The 23,452-nt window shown below is 36.6% G+C and overlaps 1 protein-coding gene across 38 annotated transcripts in view; it reads left to right on the top strand.

Moving 5' to 3' along the window:
* LOC146001468 (zinc finger and BTB domain-containing protein 8A-like) overlaps nucleotides 1-23,452 on the top strand; it is a 212,921-nt gene that overhangs the window by 12,853 nt on the left and 176,616 nt on the right. For all 38 annotated transcript variants that reach the window (XM_083138830.1, XM_083138835.1, XM_083138834.1 and 35 more), the window contains exons 4-5: nucleotides 4,044-4,575; nucleotides 9,323-9,382. In XM_083138830.1, the coding sequence (XP_082994956.1) occupies nucleotides 4,044-4,575; nucleotides 9,323-9,382 (592 nt within the window). The remainder of the gene's footprint in view (nucleotides 1-4,043; nucleotides 4,576-9,322; nucleotides 9,383-23,452) is intronic.

Raw genomic sequence — 23,452 nt, 5'->3', positions numbered from 1 at the left:
CTATGCAAAATGCATGTTTCATGTAGCATGCAAAATCTTATGGAAAATATTTTTTTCTTTCCGACGAACTTGTAAAGAGTCTTTTGAGACGCATATGATAGCGCATATAAGTGCATATTTTGAGTGAATTTTGTTTTGCATGCATATTTCTTAAACTTTGCAGGATAAGGCATATTTCGAATTTTATTGCTACATACTAGCATATTTCATAGTCTATCAAGAGATAATAGCGTTGAACTTGATGCCCACAATTGTTTGTAAATTCACTTTCGACTGCACGGCGATAATCGAATGGCGAACATACCAATTTAATATACAATATACACTATAATTTTTAATTTTTTTTTTAGCATTTTATGTAGCGCTTTTTAAACAACAGCGATCTAGCACCTTCTGATGCTTTTACCACTGTCAACTAGGGCGAAGCCTTTCTCGCGACTTGGCATATATGTGGAAAGGGTTTCTGCTCTATGGTTTCTGCTGTCAGTATCAAAGGAGTTCACGAACGTGTAAGTGTTATATTGTGTTGTGTTAAACATGCCACCTGAAAAATCAAGTAAGGCGGTATTGTTGCGTAAATACGTACAAGAATTTGGAAGTAGTGTATTTACAGAAGATGGGTCAGTTTTGTTCTGTGTGGTGTGCGAAAAAAGAGTTTCAGCAGAGAAGAAATTTCAAGTTACTCAACATGTCAATACAGCAAGACACAGGGAAGCCCTTCAAAGAAGATCGCGCAGTAGACAACAACTGCTTACTACCGCGTCCACTAATTCAACATTTGAATGCACAGTAAGTGATACATTCTATGTAGATCTGTGTTCTGCGTTTGTGAGTGCTAATATTCCTTTGTGGAAACTGAGCAATGCCCATCTACGAGGTTTCCTTGAAAAGTACACGGGAAAGAAAGTGCCAGATGAATCAACGCTACGTAAAAACGATGTGCCTGTTTGTTTTAATGAGGTCATGGGAGAAATTCGGAAAGCGTTGAAGCACGAGAAAATATGGGTGTCTATCGATGAGACTATTGACGCGGCAGGACGTTGTGTTTGCAATGCTGTTGTTGGTGCAATGAAGGCGAGTGGTAAACCGTACTTACTGAATATCGAGGTGTTTGAGAAAGTGAATCATTCCACAATTGCCAAATTCTTTAACGATTCGTTAACTTTGTTGTGGCCAGATCACATCCAGTATGACAATGTGCTACTCTTTGTTACTGACGCGGCCCCGTACATTGTCAAAGCAGTATCTGGTTTGAAAGTGTTGTATCCTAAATTAATCCATCTGACTTGTCTTTCACACGGTCTTCATCGCGTAGCAGAAATAATCAGATACCAATACCCGTAAGTAGACGCACTTGTATCAAATGTAAAGAAAGTATTTGTGAAAGCTCCTTCGCGAGTACGTCTCTTTCGCGAACTGGCGAAAAATGTTCCGTTACCTCCGCAACCGGTATTAACACGATGGGGCTCGTGGCTAGAAGCTGTGTCGTATTATGCAGAAAATTTCAATGAAGTGAAGGCGGTCATAGACTCACTAAAACCAGAAGACGCAGCCGCTATTTGTGTGTCACAGAAATATTTCTCTAGAAGTGGCATTGAGAACGAAATTAAGTATATACACAACCACTTCTCGAGTATACCTGCAATTATTACACAGTTAGAGTCCCGTAATAATCCTTTGCAGCATTCACTCTCCTTGTTGGGCGAAGTATCGCAAACTTTGTCCAGTGAAACTCACGGTGTCGCCAAAATAGCGTCAGAAAAACTTCGCCAAGTATTAGACAAAAATCCCGGGTACAGAACAATCTGTGACATTGCAAATGTACTGAATAGTGAAAATGTGCACTTGGAAGAGGACCTAACACAGGAGAAAGTTTGGGGTTTCTCACATGCACCAGTGACTTCTGCTGATGTAGAAAGGAACTTCTCGATCTACAAAACGTTTCTCACTGATAAACGCAGAGGGTTTACAGAAGAAAACCTAAGGAAGACGTTCATAGTTCATTGCAACAGAGGTCATTAAGGTAAGATGTTTGGAAAAAAATATAATTGTTCATGCATATCTTAGTGCATATTTTTGATATTTTTCGTGCATATTTGCATGCATATTTTGCTGTTTGTTTGTGCATGGAAATCCGGGCTCTACTTATGAATGAGCGAGTAAAACCGGTTGAAACCAAACATATGTGCGATTTTGCATAAATTGGCAATCTACGGTAAGCACATTCTTGATACATCACAAACCAAATTACATCGCTGAGATATAAAAATATTTTAAATGTTTGAAGTTTACTCACATACTTCGATTAGAACAAAGCCAAAGTGATGTAAATTAATTTTATACAAATATAAACCACCAAATACGAACTTAAATTGTAGATTTCAAGTGACAGAATTATTTTATTTTTCACGTTATGATGGTACTCATTATGATACCGTCATAGTAGCATCGTCACCTTGTAGTCAAGGGGTCCCGGGTTCGATTCCCAGTGGAGGCACATAGTGTTTTGGGTTCCACTTTAAACTGTAGGTCCACTCCCGATTAGTGGACTTAAAACACCAACTCAAACAAACAGAATGTGGTGCAAACAGCGCAGATACCAAATACACCACTTTACACCAAATCAATGAAGTAGAAGACTCGTCATTGCACTGTGTAACCAATTAGATGTGTGAGTGCATAGAGGTTAAAAAAAAGTGCAACGAACTTGATGGAGCTCTACAATATTTAGGAATGTCCAAAAATGCGTAAAATCATAGTTTGTGTTTAGGGCCTCCCCAATGGTGTAGTGGTAGCGTTGTTGCCTTGTAATCAAGGGTCCCTGGTTCGATTCCCAGTGGAGACACATAGTGGTTCGAATCCCACTTTAAACTTTAGGTCTACTCCCGATTAGCCTTACTATTTAATGTTTTACTTACTTTACTGTTCATAAAGTGGACTTAAAATACCAATTCATCAACGACATTGCTTGTTTGGTTAGAAATGAGATATGCATGTCCCTAAATATTAGAGATTTACCATAGCAATGTGAAATTAAACTCCAAACTCAACAATGTTGTTTGTGCATTCTGTATTTTGTGAGTCAAATGTAATGTACATCATGCCAAATGCATGCAAATTATAGGAATTTCTCTTTATTTAAATGTCAGGGAACTTTGCAGATCGTGTGGAATTTACATGCATTTTGGAGTCTGCAAGAGAAAAAGTTGCAAAACGAATAAGCAGTTCACTTCCACTTCTGCATTGGGTTTTTCTGATTCCACTCCCATTAAAAATTCAGTTTAGAAACTTGTTTCTTTTGTTCTTATGATTCTCAGTCTTGTGCAAAGTTATGGTTCCTTCGAATTTCTGTAATAAATTTTCACTTTTATAATACTAGATATTGGAAAGAATATCAAAGTAAAACTTGCAGTCCAGATATCTGATTGATAACTAAATTATATTGGCAATATGATCATAATTATTGGAAAGGTTGGTGAAGATGAGGTTATCGTCTATTGTTTTATAGATCTTAGTCTTGTTGGTATTTCCTATAAAATTCCTATATGCAACAAGAATTTCTCCAGATGCTGTGTACTTATAAATGTAAGCAAAAAAAAAGCAGCATTTTCTACGACTATAGGTCCACCAGAAAATGAGAAACTTTGTATGGTTTATGAACTTTTTCTGTTGTTTTTATATTATGTAGATCTGTTATGGTGAAATGATGTACCTCTGTTACCTTAGTCTGAAGGCTAGATGCATGTGATTGTAGCACCCAAAACATTTGATACAAATTGTAATTTTAGAATTTACTCTTCAAATTTTACATGCATTCTTCTGTGTGTAGAATGAAATTTGCTAAGAATTAACGGATTCTATATTTAATTGAAAAACACAAGGTTCAAAATCAAAAATCATGATGTGAAATATGTCTGAAAAAAAAAATCATTTTTGAACTGGAAATGTCGGGGAAATCATAATCAAAAAATCATACCAACCCTGCCTTTAATATTATTCACATTTTATGTAGAGTTTAATATTTGATAATTCTTGTTTTACAGAATGAAGGGGAAATACGTGGATTACCAGTTGAAACCGACATGCGTGTAACGAGCACGAAACAATCTGTTCGTAGTGAAGCTCCGTCCCCAAAGTTTTACCCAGCCACTGAACCTGAAACACCGCCAAGTAAACGGCGTAAATGGGGTGCGTCGGGTGGCACTCCTAGTGCGAGTGCAGATGTAAATGCCGGAAATATGTCAGGCTCAAGTGTCAGTAGTCCAAGTGTTCCCCCAATAGTGCCGGAAGTGAATCGTGATAAGGATACGGAGAGAAAGAAAGACACCAGAAGAGCAAGTTCTCCTGTTGAAATCATTCCAGTTCCTGTGAAAGTTGAAGTTCCGGAGTATGTTGAACTCGATGATACGTCATCAGGTCCTAGTTTTGATACTCAAGATGTTCCTCAAATGTCCCCACTGATTCACAAAAGTGAGGGCAATATTGACAGTAAAACTGAGACTGACTCTTATAACTCTAATCAAGGTGATTCAAATTTACCTGGCTCAAGTGATACATTACCGGCAGGAGATTTCAGTAAGTATATTCCCGTGTTCCTCTCTAAAAGAATGGTGATAGGATAGATATTTTTTTCATATCACAACGATGCCTAACTTAGTCTATTAAGATACATTCTTTAGAAACTTTGTATTCCTACCAGGGATGGGACAAATTAATTGGTACTCTATCGGCGTAAAATTACCAATTATTTTATACTGATCCGATGTAGGCCTATCTATAATTATATTTTAATTTAGTGCAATATTCTGCCATTTTGTTAAGTTTTATGGATAATCTCGATACCCTATTTTTTAAAAAAGTAATTGTCTACATAACAACTTCCTTTGCACTGCAGTCACCTGGAAATACATTTATTAAAGTCAATGATGAACCATTCGGGTTCTTCAAGGACCATTTGGAATTATATATCGGATTGGTAGAATATTGGTATCGGCCCATCCCTAATTCCTACCATCCACCGTAGGATATGAAACAAGTAGCTGAAGCTCTGTGCTAAAGAGTTACTTGGGTCATTCCCATCTACAAATCTTATGAATATAGTGGAACCCCGATTTTACGTTCCCAGATGCTATAATTTCTCATATACAGTCAATCCTGATGGTGCCAATGTACCAAACTGTTATAGGATTTTCCTCGATTTTACATTTTTTTAGCTTGGTCCCTTGAAAAACATAAAATTGAGGTTTCACTGTATATACGGTGCATTCCTGCTTTCCGTGTGCTACGTACACACCTAAGCAGTAAGGTTTTAGACACAAAGTAATTCGTGGTGTCTGCTAACAAATGGAGAAAAAGAAACCTTGAGTATGATAACAGCTTCAATGCATTAATGAAAGTGAGTTATGCTATGATGCTTTAAAAGTGAGTATGATGACAGTTTGAATGCATTATCGAAAGTGATTTATGCTATGATTCTTTAAAAATGCATTAAAATTTGACTTCACTTGTCTGTGAAACATATAGGCCACAGATCCTAATAATTTTTGTTGGTAAAATATAATTTACTTAATCTAAGAAACCAGTTCTGTATTTACTACACTGTCATCACCATACCAGGGAAAAGTGTTTTTGATGTATTTATTTACCATAAAAAAATAATAATAAAAAATATACAAAACATGAATTACAACATCTGATGTACTTACATTTGTTCAAGTATACTTGCATAATATCTTGTACACTTATCAATTTGATAGTGAAGCAATAGTGATGAAGGAGGTGAGAAAGTAGCACCGGAAGAATAATCTTTGTTTTCCTGGAATGTTTAGTACTTTGTGAGTGTGATATTTCTGGAAGCATTCATTCACACACACAGTCAAATTCCACATTCCCTGCACATATATCTGCTTTTCTTTCCTTTCTGAAGTCTCTTGTCTGATGTAATAGGTGTGTGTATGTGTGTGTGTGTGTGTGTGTGTGTGTGTGTGTGTGTAAAAATGTATGTATGCAGAGTTCAGCACATACGAGCACGCAACCATGGAGTGGCTCTCAAGAGACAAGAATGCGTATACAAAACTGTGATAGGGAGAGGGTTAATTGCATTATGATTATGGCTTATTAATTCATTTTAATTTCAATTTGTCATTTTAGTGACATATCAGCTTAACTGACAATATTAATGGGTCAAAATTTTGTGAACTAATGCAAGCAACATGTGCCTAAATTTTGGCCATACATTTACATGAAAAATCACATCATAATTTTTTTTACCAAAATTTGACTTTTAAGCGTAAATTTCTGCGCAACTTGGCAACACTGTTGATGCATTCCAGCTGAAATGCTTGTTATGAAATGGAAAGAGGGAGTCACAAATGTGGCTGTATATTCCTTTTAAACCCTGTGGCTTCATAATTTACACTATGTACATTAAATGTTCTCATTGAACTAATCATGTTAAAAAGAAAGAGATGCAAACATTTCGGGAATTTTTTTCCAACTGTAATCCTTTCCTTCTTTCACTGCCACCACCTTATTTAAAGGTTGGTGGTGAAATTTTGGTGAATTGTATTTACATGTTCATACTATGAGACAGGATCGTTATTTTCGATTGGTCGCAATTATGTTCATACTATGAGACAGGATCGTTATTTTCGATTGGTCGCAATTAGGGGCATCCAATTTTCAAATTTTCTGAAATTTTTCATTTTTACCCCCAAATGCTTTTTAAGTAGCTCCCCTCCCAGGTATGGGGATGCAAGTAACTTATCATCAAAGAGTGACTTTTGTCTGGATAACCTGCAAATTTCAACTTATTATCATCCTTAAGTCCAATGCCAGAGGCCGATTTCAATGACACTGAAGATCTTTTCTTAAAAAACAACAACTTTTCTAAAAAGCATTAAAGGAACTTTATTATATTGTTATTCGAGTATGCCATAAAATCATATGCACAAAAACAACTGTAATGTTGTTATTAGTTTTGAAGATATGACATGTTAAATGCATGTAGTGAAGGGGCATGGGTGAACAGAATTGAGTGTCAAGAGAATTGAGTGTAGCCAGGGGTACCGTAAGATCCTCTCAGGAGTTCAATTTAAGTGCAAGACTATGATTTTTCATGTAAATGTATGACTAAGAGGCACATATTTTTCGTAAATAAGAAAGCAACGTTTCGGTACAAAAACAGTCAATTTCAGGTTCAAAAGCGGTAAATAAAATAAAATTTCGTTGTTATAGCTGCGAGAAGGCAGTATATAAAATGACATTTTGGTTTTAAAAATTTGAATATAATCCCAAATTTGATTTAAAAACTGCATTTACTACACAAAATAAATATATCCCTTCTAATACCACATTTACATCCTTCCCAAAATATTAAGTTTATACCTGCATAAAGGGGTCAATTTTTGCTGCTCAAATATTTACAGCAGAATTAAGAAATTTTCTATGAATTGCATAACTCTCAGGATAATTGTGACTTTAGAAAGTGTTGCATCGGTAAATAAACTCTGAATTTCGTATCTATTTGGCCTATTTTCAGTTCATTTCGCATTATTTCGTGACAAAACAGGGTGGAAAAATGCACCTCACACCTTTCAAAACGAAATATGCATGCCTCTATGTATGACTTATAGTTAGGTGCACGTTCCTTACGTCTGTTGACAAAATTTTTACCTTCCAGTGTTTCCAACTAAGGTGATATACCCCATAAAATGACACTTTAACACTTAACCTACATAATCACTAGTCCCTACCCAATAAATGCTGCACATGTTTCGTATTGATCGCAAATGACAGAAAATATTTTTCTTTTATCTGTGCATTTACGTCAGGAGTCCTGGGCTCGAATCCTGGCCCGGTGGATGTTTGTGAGTGTCCATCAATTTCATCTTATCACTCAACCCCATCTTCGCAATTAGCCAAAAGAGGCACAAAAGCGAAGTAAAATAAAGCAAATCAATCAATTAATCTGGGCAATGATTGAATAACGTAGCCAGATATTGTGCACAACCAACCTCATAATTTAAAAAATATATATGAATGTCATAATTAACCCCCATAAATCATCTGCAGTGCATAAAATTCTTAATAATCTATCATTCCTTTTTCAATTTGATAAGTACAGAGACCATCAACACATTGAACATATTTGCAAGCTGTGTTTTATTTTTAAAATATCCAAATTGACAAAGTTAATACAAGGTTCATATGTCGTTTTGCTTTTTTTGTACAAAAGTTACGAACATTCAGAGTCTCGGTTGTGACTTTTCAGACACCCTGTAAAACGTTTCAGTTCTAAATAGTTTTGTGAATTGTAGTAAGCCACCCTGCAAGAGACAACTTTATATTTGTGCAAAAATAACAAATGAATACACATTTACATTTTTTTTAAATTTATTTTTTATTACCCAGTGGTGGCACATAGTGGTTTGGATCCCACTTTAAGCTGTAGGTCCAGTTCCAATTAGCCTCAGCACATTTGCACACACACCGATAACTTCGACTGCGACCCCCACCTCAATATCGAGAGCACCAAGAAGCAGTGGCGGTAAATGGGACTGGCACACACATAGACCTGCATGACAAATTTCCTGGAAGGACCTTCGGATGGCGAGTATGCGTCCGGAACACCCCTTGACACATGGAGAGTCAGACACAGCCCCCTTCGCCTCGGGCAATGAAAAAGAGGACAGTGACACAAGCCATAAATTTTGTTCAAGGAGGGAGTTCTTTTTCAGCAAGCTATGAAAAGAATACAGACTTCAGTCATAGCTGTGTCAAGAAGGAGGTTGTGTTTTAGGAGTGTTTTAACCATGAGTAAATTCAATTATGACATTGATAGAATTGGTGGAAAATAGGCCCATGCTTTGGGACAAAACCAGTGATTATTTCAAAGATCGATTCGAAAAGCAAAAGAGATGGAATGAAGTTTTTGCTTTCTTTGAACTTACCTTTCACCAGTAGCATCTTTTACGTCCATCGCAGTTATATTTATGTCAAGATGCAACAAACACAAAAGATAAAACCTTCTATTCCAGGCAGGAGCCATCTCTGCTCAGACTGACCTTGACTTCTCGCGTCCCCACCACCAAGATCTCAGTGAGAACCCCAGTATTTTGTCGGTGTGTGTGCAAAACATACTGCAGGCATCGGGGTTGTCATGGGAAACTGCCCTGACAAAAGAATGGTACGTGTGAAAGCACGCTTACTGTGCATAAAGTGGACTCAAAACACGAAATCCATACTTTTTTTAAAAAAAATTGAATAGAAAAATGAGAACTTTAGTTGTTCGTAAAACTCATTGGAATATTTCTTTTTTCAGGTCAAGTTATTGCTAAACCTGGACCATCGAATGAAGGCTTGTCGCAGGATGCCTTACAGGGTGAGTACAATGTATTTTTTCTCTATGCTGACTTGAGTTACAATGCTTCATACTGGAAATTGCTACTGTTCAGAGATATCCACATAGAAGATTCCCTTGTTGGTATGCTTTGAAAGTAATGTACACTCACCACCATACAAGTGTGCACACATACAAGCAAATTCATGCCAAAATTATAATGAAAGAATAAAGAAACAATTCTGTAAGTATTAATAGGAATGTAATGGATGTAAGACCCATATTTCCATCAACAAATGTTCTGTCAAATTTGTTGCAATTGTTTGCTATTGAATAGTAGGGTGACCAGATTTTCACAAACAAAACGTAGAGCATTATGTATGAATGATGTAGGTTTTACATTTTGAAGCTGGTTCCTTTCCCCACACCTGTAAAGAAAATACAGTATTCTACTTATTAAAAACATTACTTAAGCACTAAATTTATCAGGCAATATAGAACATTCATTCAACATCCTCTGAAGCACATACACTTCAAAGTATTGTTTCTAAAACAGTGGGAAGAGAGTCAAACCAAACTATAATTCTAAACATGTGTTCAAGTTAACATATTTTTAAAAATGATTTTGAAATGTCCATGTTTTAATAGGCTAGCCCTATTTTCCATTAATGGAGTCAGAGGTTACACATGCATGAACATTAGTAACGTCTTTATAGTGACTGTTTCACATATTTCAACTTGATTGCCAGCATTTTTGCAGGACATTTTTAAATGAAAGGGCATATTTGGTGTTTTTAAAGTTTTTTCACAGACCGCAGAACATGACCCTATAAAAAATTACTGAAAATTGAAATGTCTGGTCCCCTCCTATGAATTGACTTATTAGACTGGAAGGTACGGCTGATGTTCTCTCCCATCCTTCACAGATGTACATCAGGATTGGAGTAATGGGTGAATACAACATAATTTATACAGAGTCTGTCAAAAAAATGTATAGACAATTTAACAAACACTAATTCTTTATTGTGTGTTAGTACTGAACTAAATTACATATCAGAGGTTTAATACAAGCTTTGTGCACCCCTTCATAGGTTTAATACAATCATCCTGCACCTTCATGCTTAGTTACTTGAGGTGTTCAAAATGGCTGCCGTTAGCAGCCAGACACATACCACAATGGCGAATGGTTGCTTGAACAGGGTTGGTCAATGTGTCCACGGGCATTTCTGCACATGCTGCTGAAATTTCTTCACGAAGGGCCTCCAGCGTATGTGGTTTCCTGCAATACACAAAATCCTTCAAGGTCCCCCAAAGGTAAAAGTCCAGCGGTGTTAAATCTGGTGAAAGTGGTGGGCACCTGTTCGTCCTATCCAGTGTCCCGGCAGATTCTCGTGTAGGAAAGCCCGCACGCCTCGGTGGTAGTGTGGGGGTGCCCCATGTTGTTGGTAGAACTCACTGTTTCCATAAAGTTCACGTGTAGCTGGCAAAATTGATGTGCGTAGCATTTCCAGATACCTGGCGCCAGGAACTGTACCTTCAAAGAAGAAGGGTCTATGAAACCCCTAGATGACAGTCCACACCAGTCAGTCACCCCCAGGAGGTTGACTGCCTTGTCGACATGAACGTGAGGATTTTCTGGTGCCCAGTAAACACAAGTATGATGATTCACTGTACCGTTTAGTTTGAATTGTGCCTCATGAGACCACACAATCTTCGTCACAAACTCATCCTCACCTGCCATATGCTTAAACCATTCGCAGAACTCCATGCGGCGATCAGGATCATCCTCATTTAATGCGTGCATTAATCTTCGTACGTACACTTTCCACTTGGAGGCTTTCAGAATGTGTCTTACACTTGCACTGCTAACCCCTGTCTCACGAGCACATTGTGTAGCAGACTTCTGTGGCGACCTTGCAAACTTTTCCAAGATCATAGCTGAAGAAGCAGGACTTGTAGCTGTACGAGGTCTTCCTGATTTTCCCTTGAGCACATCACAAATTCTACCATACTCTCAAACTTATCACAAACCCGTTTAATTGTCAAGTGTGTTGGAGGTTGTGTTGCAAACTTACGTCCCTACGCACGTTGAACTGCAGCGACATTTTCAAACTTGAACCACCACTTTCAAATTAGCTTCCATTCCTCAAATGTCAGGTGTGCAGTGGACATTTTGATTCACTATCATACGTCACATGTTCGTCAAGAGAGCCATACGGGTACTGACACATGTTGAGAAAACACCATATCCGCAGATAATTCAATGCAACTCTAAAAACAATACGCAGATACCATCAGTTAAAGAGTGTGTACATTTTTTGACGGAAGCTGTATTTGTTAAAAGCAATAAAAATCTACAAGCCAGGATAAAAAACACTTTAGGAGTTCTTTCAAGCTTTTGATTCCATCTTGGAATCATCATCAGCGATGGTTGAGAGGCGACGGAAGGGACATGGTTGAAGTACAACTGGCGCTACTTGCGGTATCTGCTGGAAGATGTCGTTGCGGTCTCGCTCATATTATGGCAGGCACAGCGAGTAGCACCAGCGGTACTTACCGTGTCCCTTCCGTTGCCTGTCGACCAGCCGTGATGATGATTCCAAGATGGAATCAAAAGCTTGGAGGAACTCCTAAAGTGTTTTTTATCGTGCCGTTTGTATGTTTTTATTGTTTTTAACAATTATATTGCCTGCATGTGACATAAGAAATTTTCTGTCGTATAATTTATATTCTCAGTTCGAATATCTGTGGTGACTTCATTGATACTTGGGACACCTCACATACAACAACCACCTATGTGGTTTAACATTGACAACTTGTAATCAAGGAATCGCATGTTTGATTCCTGGTGGAGGCACAGTAGGATGGATCATTTCTCACTTTTACATTTGAGGGGGAGAAAAGAAAAAAAGCAATATATTTAGTTCGAAAAAGAAATTTTAGATGTTTACAATTATGTGGATATATTCATTAAAATTAAAAATGTGATAATTTTACAAAGAATTGCAATCAATACAGTATGTATATTGGATTAATAATATTACAAATAAAGAATACACCAATATGCCTATATCGACCAACTGTAAACTAGCCAAGAAAAATTATCAATATTTATAAAATCTTACTATACACACACAAGTGTCAAGCTAATGCCTCCTACATGTGTTCAACGTTTCTTCAGACTGCGTATGTTAAGCTGGAATTGGCAGGTTTTTTGAATACACATGTTTCAAGTTTTCTTCAGTCTCAGCTCTTGGTCCTTCAAGTAGTCTAAAACATGTCAAGAGAACTTATTTCCTAGGAAGTGAATGATTGATAAGGAATCTATCATTAGAGGCACATATTTTTGGTAAATAAAAAAGGAAAATTTCGGTACAAAAACAGCCAATTTCGGGTTCAAAAGTGGTAAATAAAATGAAATCTCGCTGTTATAGCGGTGAAAAAGCACCATATAAAATGACATTTTGGTTTTAAAGATGTGAATATAATCCCAAATTTGATTTAAAAACTGCACTATTACAGAAAATAAACATATCCCTTCTAATAGCACATTAAATCATTACCAGAATATTAAGATTATTCCTGTATAAAGGGGTCCATTTTTGCTTCTCAAATGTTTGCAGCAGAATTAATCAATTTTCCATGAATTGCATAACTCACCGGATACTTCAGACTTCAGAAAGTGTTGCGTCTGTATATAAACGGCAAATTTCATGAGTAAGAGTAGATTTCACATTTTGCAGTTCATTTCGTGACACAACAGGGTAGGGAACTGCACCTCACACCTTTCAGAAACATGAAAAATTAACATTACAATGTGTTATTTCACATTTTGTGTTTGTCAAAAACGAAATATGCATGCCTCTAAACACTTAACTATAGTTGAAATGCATGATTGCATTATTTTAAAACACCAAAAAAGGGTAATTGAGAAGATTCAGATTTTTTCCAAGTTGTCCAGGACCCAGTGTTTCTCTTCACCTTTATGCCATGCATGGAAACATTACATTTTATTCTAAATAATAGGAATAATCTAGTGCATTGCATAAGATATTTACACATAGTCCCCATATTCGTTATGGCGATTGTCCCATTGAGAAACTGTGATGAACTGCTGTCGCCACACTCTGGGGATTGAATTACTTCTTCATCCAATGCAAATTATTCTTTGAGGGTGTTCGTTCAGGGAACTGAATGTGTGAAAATTGCAATGGCTGAAGCCCAGACTGTAGGCAGGGTGATCAAATGCTTCCCAGCCAAATTTTGCAATTCTACCATGACCCTGGCAACATGAGAGTGTGTTTTATCATTGGTCAGACTGATACCTTTGCTGAACATACAAAGCTGCTTGTTTTTTATTGTTATTCTCAGCTGCAAGTGCATTGTTTGTTCCTTTGGGAGAAAGGTCATCATGACCTTGTCAGCGGATGAGCTTGACGTGATTTTCTTCAGCTTTGGCGATCCCTTGTGTTTCCACCACTTGTGTCCTGTTTTGATTACGGATAAAAATGCTGACACTAGGTCTCAACAGCAGTGATCCTTGAGAGGAAGTCCTATCCCTCTTTACAATATTGGGTCATATGCTTAATGGACAGTTCCATTCTTCTCAGTTTTTGCTCTGCTGACAAACATTTTAGCACCCATTGTTCACATACTCTCCTGTAGCCTAGTTGTCCCTTCACAACATGCTGCACACTGCCATAGGACATGCCACTGTGTCACTGATGCATGCCAGAGAAATCTGCCGGTTTGCTTGAATCAGTGTGTCAATCTCGGCAACTTTCCTTTCCAAGGATGAGATTAGTCATCTGTGCAGGTTGCATGTTGTCCTTCAGCGTGTTCCATCCAACACAAAACCACACTATCTTAGCTGACGCACACTTGTCACCATAAACACACACACATGCACTGCACCAATGTCCTGCTGTAGAGATATCCCATACCCTTACGGCTATTTACCACAATAGGAATGTATGTCTTCCGTACTACGTTTATTCACATGATGGCTCCTTGTACGTATAAGAAGACTGTTTTAAACATGCCAGCACTATCTTTTCACATATCTGACATTTAGGAAATTGTGGGCCAGTAAGTGGATGTAGCCCTATTACCTCCCTGCATATATTGATACACTGTTTACATATTCATACACTGTATATGTGTGTGGGCTAATTTTATGTAAAATTTGTATTTAGTCGTGCACCTGACTATTAGCTTAATAATTTTTGATGCTCCTATTGCCTTCACAATGAAACAGGAGGGGCAGGAAATCTGCCTAATTAACGCCTGTGTATTATTTGAAATCGGCCCATCTGCTGAATAATTGCCGCTACAGTTAACATGGCTCTTATGAGGCAGTTGGTTTGGGTGCTTATGCAGTTGTGAACAAGGTGTCATTGGCCCCAGTCAAAATCATTGCCAGAACACACTTCAGCTACTCTATAGTACTTATTCTAACGTCTAACTCTCCCTGAAAATAATGCATACAGTGATTAAACTTGGATTGAATGGGTGGGATTGTCAAGCTGAGGTTGATGACAAAGGAAAGATGAACGTGTGTAGGTGGCATAAGGACTGAATGCAATGAGGAAGTGTGAGTCGTTCTTAGTTTTTCAGTGCACTTTGTACACATAAGTGCAAGTATTTAAATATGTCATTTAAGCACAGAATTCACTTATACAATTTTGGTTCAAAATTAGTACAATTATGCATTTTTAAAAATGCATGTTGACTCTGTGATGGTGTTGCATGGCATTTTGTAGACTGCTAGATTCCAAGATGTGTGAAAATCATCAGCTGATATTCAAGTGATAGATCAGTATCAATTTCACCCTAGTGCAACAAGCAGTTATTGAAATTATAACTTGAATACATGGTTTTACACTAATAATCATTTTTGTATTCTGACATTAATATATATTTAGAATTGTCAGATGTTATATCATATGTAACATTATCTATACATCCTCTTCAGAAATTGAAAACTTAGGTCCTTGACCAAACCAGGTGCTTTTTTTATTCTCGCAAGTCACTTCCATGAAGAATGATGAATCAGAATCATTAAATGTTCTCAAATTTATAAAAAGTACCGTTGTTATCATGGATTGTGCTGATGTCAATGATGTTACGTAGTAACCGTGTCTCAGACTATTGTCCAGTGGAAATACCAGAAGTAGTTTCAAGGCGAGGGGATGTTTATTATTATTATTACTAACTCAGTCGCCATTTTCTCTCGTGTATCGTATGACACATTGAATCTAATAACTGCGAAATTCTTCTGTAAAATATTTGTTTGAAATGTTCAGTCAAAGGTGAAAATAAAACACTTCAAATATTCTAACCAAAGAGGCAACAAGTCTAGATATGCCACACATAATGAATTTGGACAAGAAACCATCTTTGCAGATATAGAAAGCTCGACAAGCTCTACGCCTCCTAAAATATGGATGTTAGAAAATTCCAAATTTCATAGCATACATTTACATTTGTATTTTTGTTATTTTGCATACAGTTTCTGCAGCTCTTCACTAATCACAGTGAAAAGATGATTGGATGACTTTAATGAAGGGTTACTCGCAATGAATATTCATAACATATGAAATTTAATTTCATATATATTGCCAATGTGCACATATTTTTTGGTAAATAAAAAAGCAAAATTTCGGTACAAAAACTTGAGTCAATTTCGAGTTCAAAAGCGGTAAATAAAATAAAATTTCGGTGTTATAGCGGTGAAAAATTGGATGACAAGTGGTATATAAAAATACATTTTGGTTTAAGAATTGTGAATATAATCCTAAATTTGATTTAAAAACTACACTTATTACACAAATTAACATTTCACTTCTAATAGCACATTTATGTAGTAATCAGAGTATTAAGTTTATTTCTGTGTAAAGGAGTCAATTTTTGCTTCTCCAATATTAACAGCAGAATTAATCAATTTTCTGTGAATTGCATAACACTCAGGATAATTCAGACCTCAGAAGGTGTTGCGTCGATAAATGAACCATAAATTTCGTGTTTTAAGGTTTATTTCACATTTTGCAGTTCATTTCACTTTAATGCATCTCACACCCTTCAAAAGCATGGAAAATTAACACTACAATGTGCTATTGACATTTCGTTTTTCGTCAAAAATGAAATATGTATGCCCCTACCAATAACACAAATCGGTTAATAGTTCAATGGAAATCCATGAAAAATAGTTAGGAATGGAAACCAGTGATATAACGGTCGTTAATACTGTTGCTTTTAAGGCAAAGAGTGACAGTTTCGTATCAGATATGCATTTATTTTAATATCTTCAGAGTGGACACTGCTACCGAAAGAACAGAACATAATACAAGAGAGAGTGAATTTCTCTCCATGTTGCAACTGGCTTGAATTAAAAATTTTATGTGGTGACTTGCGAGAATTGATGATCCATATAAATTACTCTCATCATAACATGCATGACTATCTTAAAGTATGGTGCACACTTCAATGCATTATGAGGAAGAATAAAGTGATGACAAGATATCTTGTTTCAGAAAATTATTAAATAGTTAGTCTAGGTAGGTATTTTTGTTGGCAGTAGCATATTACAGTATGAAGCACTGTGACTGGTCAGTTTTTTGTCAGTGAGTGGTAACAACAAGCATATTTTTGTATTATTTTTGCATTTCCAGTATGTACCACTGATATAGATGTGGATATTTTAATTTGTGTTTATTACTCTTCATCTGTCAAACTGTATAACTCAAACCACTTCAGAGGGAAAATAAGTACTTCATGTGCGAACAGAGATTTAGAAGTAACTTAATCATTTAATGGAGTGGAATACACACTTTCATGCTGTTTATCATAGAATCACCAAAATAATAAATACAAATCTCTTGACTTTTTCTTGACCCCCCCATTTTTCTTAACATTTGTTTAATCGCTCTCTACTTAGGTACAGTTGGAAATTAAGAAAATATATATTTTTATTCAATGAAAAATCCCTACCACAAGGCTGGTTAAGATGGAAACTAAAGCTGTACTTTAATAAGATTTAGAATTGCTTTAGTTATTAATGCATGTAAAAATGAATGTTTTTACAAAACTTCATGCATACAAGAATGTAATTCTTAAGAAACAAAGTGAACAAATCTTAATCACAAATACAATTTTAGATTTCCAAATATTCAATTTTATCAAATCCCAGTACAGGCATAGATCAATGTAAATTCCCCTATGCTGTAAAAGTAGCAAAAATTCTTGACCACAAGCATAATTTATTGACTTTCTTGACCTACCTGTTGATTTCTTGACTTTCTTCACATTCTTGACAGGTAGGCACCCTGCCATAATACCGGTACTTGGAACCAACATGAAAAATTATGATGACAATAATCCCAAGTCTGGTTTTACTTTTGCATTCTGCTTGAATCTTGAATAAAATTTAAGCTTAATTTTCTTGACTGTACAATTTCAGCAAAACTTTCGAAATCACTGAAAGGTCTACAGTCTACACAAAATTGGGGAGGGGGGGGGGGAGTGAATGTACTTTCACACTTTGTAGTAGTGAAATCTTTGTGCACATCACTGTTTACGTGAAAACTGTCAGTATTCATCCTTTCATTACTTCTAAAGGTAAGTTGCATTCCTGGACACAGTTTTAACATGAAATCAAATCCTTTCGTTGATATGATAAATTAACTGGTGGAACATTTGGGTCATTATTCACAGAATTTTTAAATTGTGATATAAATTAACAATGATTGGTAGTGGTTGTCTAACCCCTCAGTGCATGTGAAAAATGCATGTAATTGGTTACATATTATTCCTTCTGCTATACAATTTAGATGCATATGAACATTGTCATATTTAAATTAACCCCTTCTCTTTTATTCCAAGTGTAGTGTAACACTATTGCTTTATTCAAGACTTCATTATGGCTAAATCTACTCCCGTTCAAAAATCTTCCAGAATTTTCAATCTTATGTTCTTCATTGAAAATCTACAAGACCTCATTTTTAAAATAATTATGTAACTTTTAAAGTTCAGTTTTGCATCACATTCCTTCTAGGACCTGGGCCTTACAAATGGCTTTTTGTTCAGGGATGTGTAGTCAGTTCATTAAAGCCCCATTGCCACTGTTTTTTTACCGTCTGAGGTTGACAATTCATCATATGCCTCATTTTTTGCTGTAGTTTTCTTGGCAACTATGAGCTAGTTGTGGGTAACTTGCATAAAATGTTTGAAAACTTGACTGAAGTAAAAAAAAAACACATTTGTAATAAATACCAACTTTGCCTTGTCAGAATTTATTCGTCACTAAAGTCACATTTAGAAAAGGGATTGGTATTTGTGATATTCCTCATTCCATCATATCCACACACAGGAAGTCCTCATGTGTCTGTTATGTATAATTAAATTGAGAAAACGTGGCCAAAGGTCACTGTAGTTCCAAAGATATAAACGTTTCTCACATCTTTTATTTACACTCTTGACACCTTTTAGGACATTTCACAAAATCGAAGAATGCACAATATCCAATTAATACTAATGTACATTGCACTAATCTTAATGAAACATAAGCTTCGAACAGATAAGAGAGATGTGTGTGCTAAGTTACTGAATCTTTCATTTCCATTGTTCATGAAACATTCCATTCAATAAATAGGAGTCAAAGCATCTGGTGAATATCTTAATGTAAGATTACCATTCTCATAAGAAAGGTTCTTGGACCAAACTTTATAGACAAGATCTTTTATTTATTTATCAAAGTAGGGGCTTTACAAACTTCATGGTGAATTGTTATGTTCGAGGCTTGTAGATAATGAAGCCAAATTATTCACCGAAGTGATACAGTGTAATAATTTAACAAATTGTTTAAATGCCAGTGTGTAGTTAGTGAAATATTAGTTCGAAGAAAACTTCAAAATGTATAACAAAAGAAGCACTAATAGAGTTGATGCAAATTTGATTAAATGTTTCTATAAAGCATTGCAATGTCATGCCTAGCTACAGCATAGGCTACTTTGTGGACAATCTTGAATGAACTTGCTTGGTATTCAATTGGTGATAAATAACACTCTTCACAATAACCTGAATAAAATCATCCCCATTCGCACACCATATGTTATGAGTTTGTCCTATTCACAATCTCTTCAGCTTAAGAAAGAGTATAGTTTTAATTGAGGTATCTCTTAAGCTATTGTTTCAGATGAAATCTAATTCTAACAGTACCAAAATGAAATACATACATACATACACAAACACACACACACACACACACACACACACACACACACACACTACTGGCAGTTTTTCTGCAGTCTTGGTAGTTGGTTATTTTTCCTGATAATAGTCTTTCTGAATACTCTTGTTTAGGACTACCATGTTTTCTACATGTTGGAATTTTTTTGGCGTTGGGCTCATCCGTATATAATATATTTATTTTATTATCTTTCTCCTTCTGGATTTTCTCTTACTACATAACTACAAGGGTCGTTCAAGGTCGACCAAAACTTTTATTTCTAGACAGGAAATATACATACATAGAAGCACCAAACTATGTCAGTTTTCAAAGTATTCCCCCTGAACATCCAGACACCGTTGTGGAAGTTCCTTGATGGCTTTGGCTTAGAAAGAAGTAGGTTGGTGTCGTAACCACTACAGGACATCGTTCTTGAGTTCCTCATCTGTCTGGAAGTGCATCCTGCCCAAATGCTCTTTAAGAGCCCCACACAAGTAGAAATCACGGGGGGCTAAATCTTAACTGCAAGGACTATGTGGTAAAGCCTCCCAGTGCAAGTTGGCCAGTGTTGTTTGAATCAAATGGGCCGTGTGGGGCCTGGCATTGTCATGGAGAAGAAATACATGTTTCGACAATATTCCAGGTCTTTTCTTCCGAACGGCCCCACGTACAGCACTGTGAAGCAGTGTTGAGTAATACTGGGCATTAATTGTAGCACCCTTCTCCAAAAAATCCAAATGGATAACACCTTTCATGTCCCAGAAGACAGTTCCAAAAATCTTAACGGTTCAAAAATCTGTGCGGTTCATTTGCTACCAAATACCGCCCTTCACTGAATTGTTGATACCATTCGTACACTCTTGCCCATGACAGTGTTTGTTCACCATACTGTGCTTGCAGTCTATGACAAATTTCAGCAGGTTTCACCTTCTCCTTCACGAGAAATATCATTATACATCGCTGTTCCACAGCAACGGATACATTACTTGCCGCCATCTTTGTTTACACTACTGCGCATCGAAGGAATCAAGGTTACTCGCAAGGAATCATGGTCTGTCCTGCCGAAGTACTGCAGCTTGTTTTAAAAGGAAATTTCAATGTACATATTTACTTATAGGTTTTCAGAATAAAACATTTGAGCTGTGATTCACAGCCTACCAGAAACAGCAGTTTTGACAGATTGTTTTTTTAAATTTTATCTGGAATACTTTTTATTTTAACCTTTTGCCACCCAAGGCCTTTTTCACAAGTAAGCCTCTATTGCCCGAGCCGATTTTGAGTAAAATGCAGAGTTTCAATTAAATGAGTGTAGATCGGAGGCTAATTGCCCTAGAGAGATGAGTGATATACCGTTGTACGCGGAATGAACCAGAGATTCAGTGAAAATTCGGCGTATATGTGGCGGGGGTAGGGGGCTAACTCTCAAAATTCCAAAATTTCCGTAAAAAAAATTTGGTTCCCCCACCCTCCCCCCAAGAAAAAAGTACATGACAGTGTCGACATGCACATGGAAATGATCGCTGACATGTAAGGAACACAAAAATATTTGCATTATTATCATATGACCAATGTAACTTGAGTTGTACCCCCAAAAGGAATGGTCGGCATGCCACTGATTCAAGCTTCAAAATGCAGCAGTACCTTGAAATGACTATAGCTCAGAAACTAAATGCCCTAGAGATATGCAAGATATACCGTTGTATGCAGAATGAATCACAGATTTAGATGATATATAATTTATGCACATTCGGCGTACATATGGAGGGGGAAATGGGGGAAATCCCCTCAAAAATACTTTTCTTAAAAAAAAATATGGTGTTTCCCCCCCACCCCACCGCCATGAAAAAAATGTCAAAATGCACAAAATGCAAAATTTTGCAAATTTGGTGTATATATGGAGGGGGAAGGGAGAAAACCCCCAAAAATTATTTTAAAAAATTGTCACTTCACCCAAAAAATGTCCTCGCACTTGGGCACAAAATGACACCTACGCACAACATTCACGGACGAAAAGCTAGAACGTAGTGACAAATGAGCGCCAATTCTTGCAGCTACTTGAAATTCTATTTTTAGACAATGCTGGGTAACCCCTGTTGCCACTTGTGCTAAAAGAACAAAGGTTTCCTTCAGCGTGCTTCGAAATTCCATTCTCACAATGCAGATTCAACAACCAGTCTTCCCCTCCCCCCCCCCCCCCCCGCTTGCATCCTCATGGAAAACTTTCATTTTGACATCGGATACTGATAAACAAGCTTCCTTCGAATGCACTTAGCAGGAGGGAGTGAAACGCATTGCTTTAGAACAACAAATCCGGCCTTCTTTTGTCGGCAAAAAATTGACCTTGAAAAGAGACTCAAAAGAGAAGTCCCTTTTCCCGCCTTTCCCCCTCCATTTTCATGAAGACAAAAAAAAATGCAAAAAACCATTTCTGTTAAATACTTGTGTTAGGAACAATATAAAAAAATAAAATCGAAATTCTAGCCAAAAATAGAAAAGTTATAATGTAAAAACTACGATCTTGACACAGCGTCTCGATCGAGATGCTTGGTCCCCTGAGGGTTACTTTTGGGTATCTCGTTCGAGACGCTTGGGCAGCAAAAGGTTAATACATAAAATAACCAGGAAGTATTAAACAAAGATTTTGATGTGCCTACTATTATGTGGGCTTAATTTAAATGTGCTTGTTGAAAAGCTCACAATATTTTTGTGCATGAGTATTTGTAGATTTGTAGTGTTTATTTTATTTCTGGTCATCTTACACAACACTGTACATAATTTCTAGAACTGCCTTGGTTGCAGTGTGTTGAGTGATTGGCTTTGTCTCAGCACCAGAGGATCAAAGATCAAGTCCTGATGGGGGGCGATCGTACAATCATTTGTATTCGGTGTTGCAGTTAGTCAAAATGGCAGAAAAGCTAAGATAATTGAGTTACCGCTAATGTCTTATGTCCTTGAAAACAATTTTTTTTTGCCCATTGTTATACTTTATGGTGTTACAGATGACCAGAGATACTCAGATTCATTCATGTCATATTTACATGTGTATGTTAGGTTTTTGACAATTCAGAGATGCATATTTCCAATTGCTAGTATTCTTTGATTTTGAAATGATATATTTGTTGAATGCCAGTACTGTGATATTTAATTGAAGGATGTCAAATGTTACATTAGATTGTAAGAGGTAAGAAATTTAATGGTGCTGTAAATACTGATAATTGCTATATAGTGCAGCATTGTGCCATTTTGCTATGGACAGGTGTTGGAATTGCACTTTGTGGTTGGTCATTGTTCTGTTTGGGTGGTTTTTTAATGGTGGATGGAGCTGTGTTGGTTCTTTTGCATTATTGGTTGCATCTGTGATTACTTGGGTTGACTTATTCTGCATAAGATTGCCTTGAATTTTCCCTTTTGATGAGGCTAGAGTGGCGAAGCCACGTCAATTAGATATTTAGAATAGAAAGTGCACAAACCTGGTTTGTGTAACCATTATTAGTGTGTTTGTGTATCCGTACATATACACAACAAATTTTGCGGAATCTGATGAAGCTGAGGCAAGACTGAAGATGTATATGAAGAATATTAAAGCAGCCCAATGATTTTGATCATGTAAGTACCTTGTGCTTATAGCTATTGTATATAGGTGTGTATATGCGTTTCATAAATTAAAAACCATAGCCTAAGTGGCAAGTTCGACTTGGGATGAATATCTAATAATGTACACTATATTTTGTTTAACCTTGAAATATTACGAAGAGTGCTCAAGGCAGCCAGTACATATATGTTGTTATTTGGTAAGATAATTGTGAATCACTTGCAAACAGTCTTGCCATGGGGAAATATTTATGTGCCCATCGTATTTAATGCAGTGTCTCTTGAATTCTCACATT

Source organism: Lepisma saccharinum, chromosome 17, assembly GCF_977018435.1.
Source record: "Lepisma saccharinum chromosome 17, izLepSacc3.1, whole genome shotgun sequence".
NCBI lineage: Eukaryota > Metazoa > Arthropoda > Insecta > Zygentoma > Lepismatidae > Lepisma > Lepisma saccharinum.
Note: the sequence above shows the minus strand (reverse complement) of the source record. Positions and strands in the feature narration are given on the sequence as shown.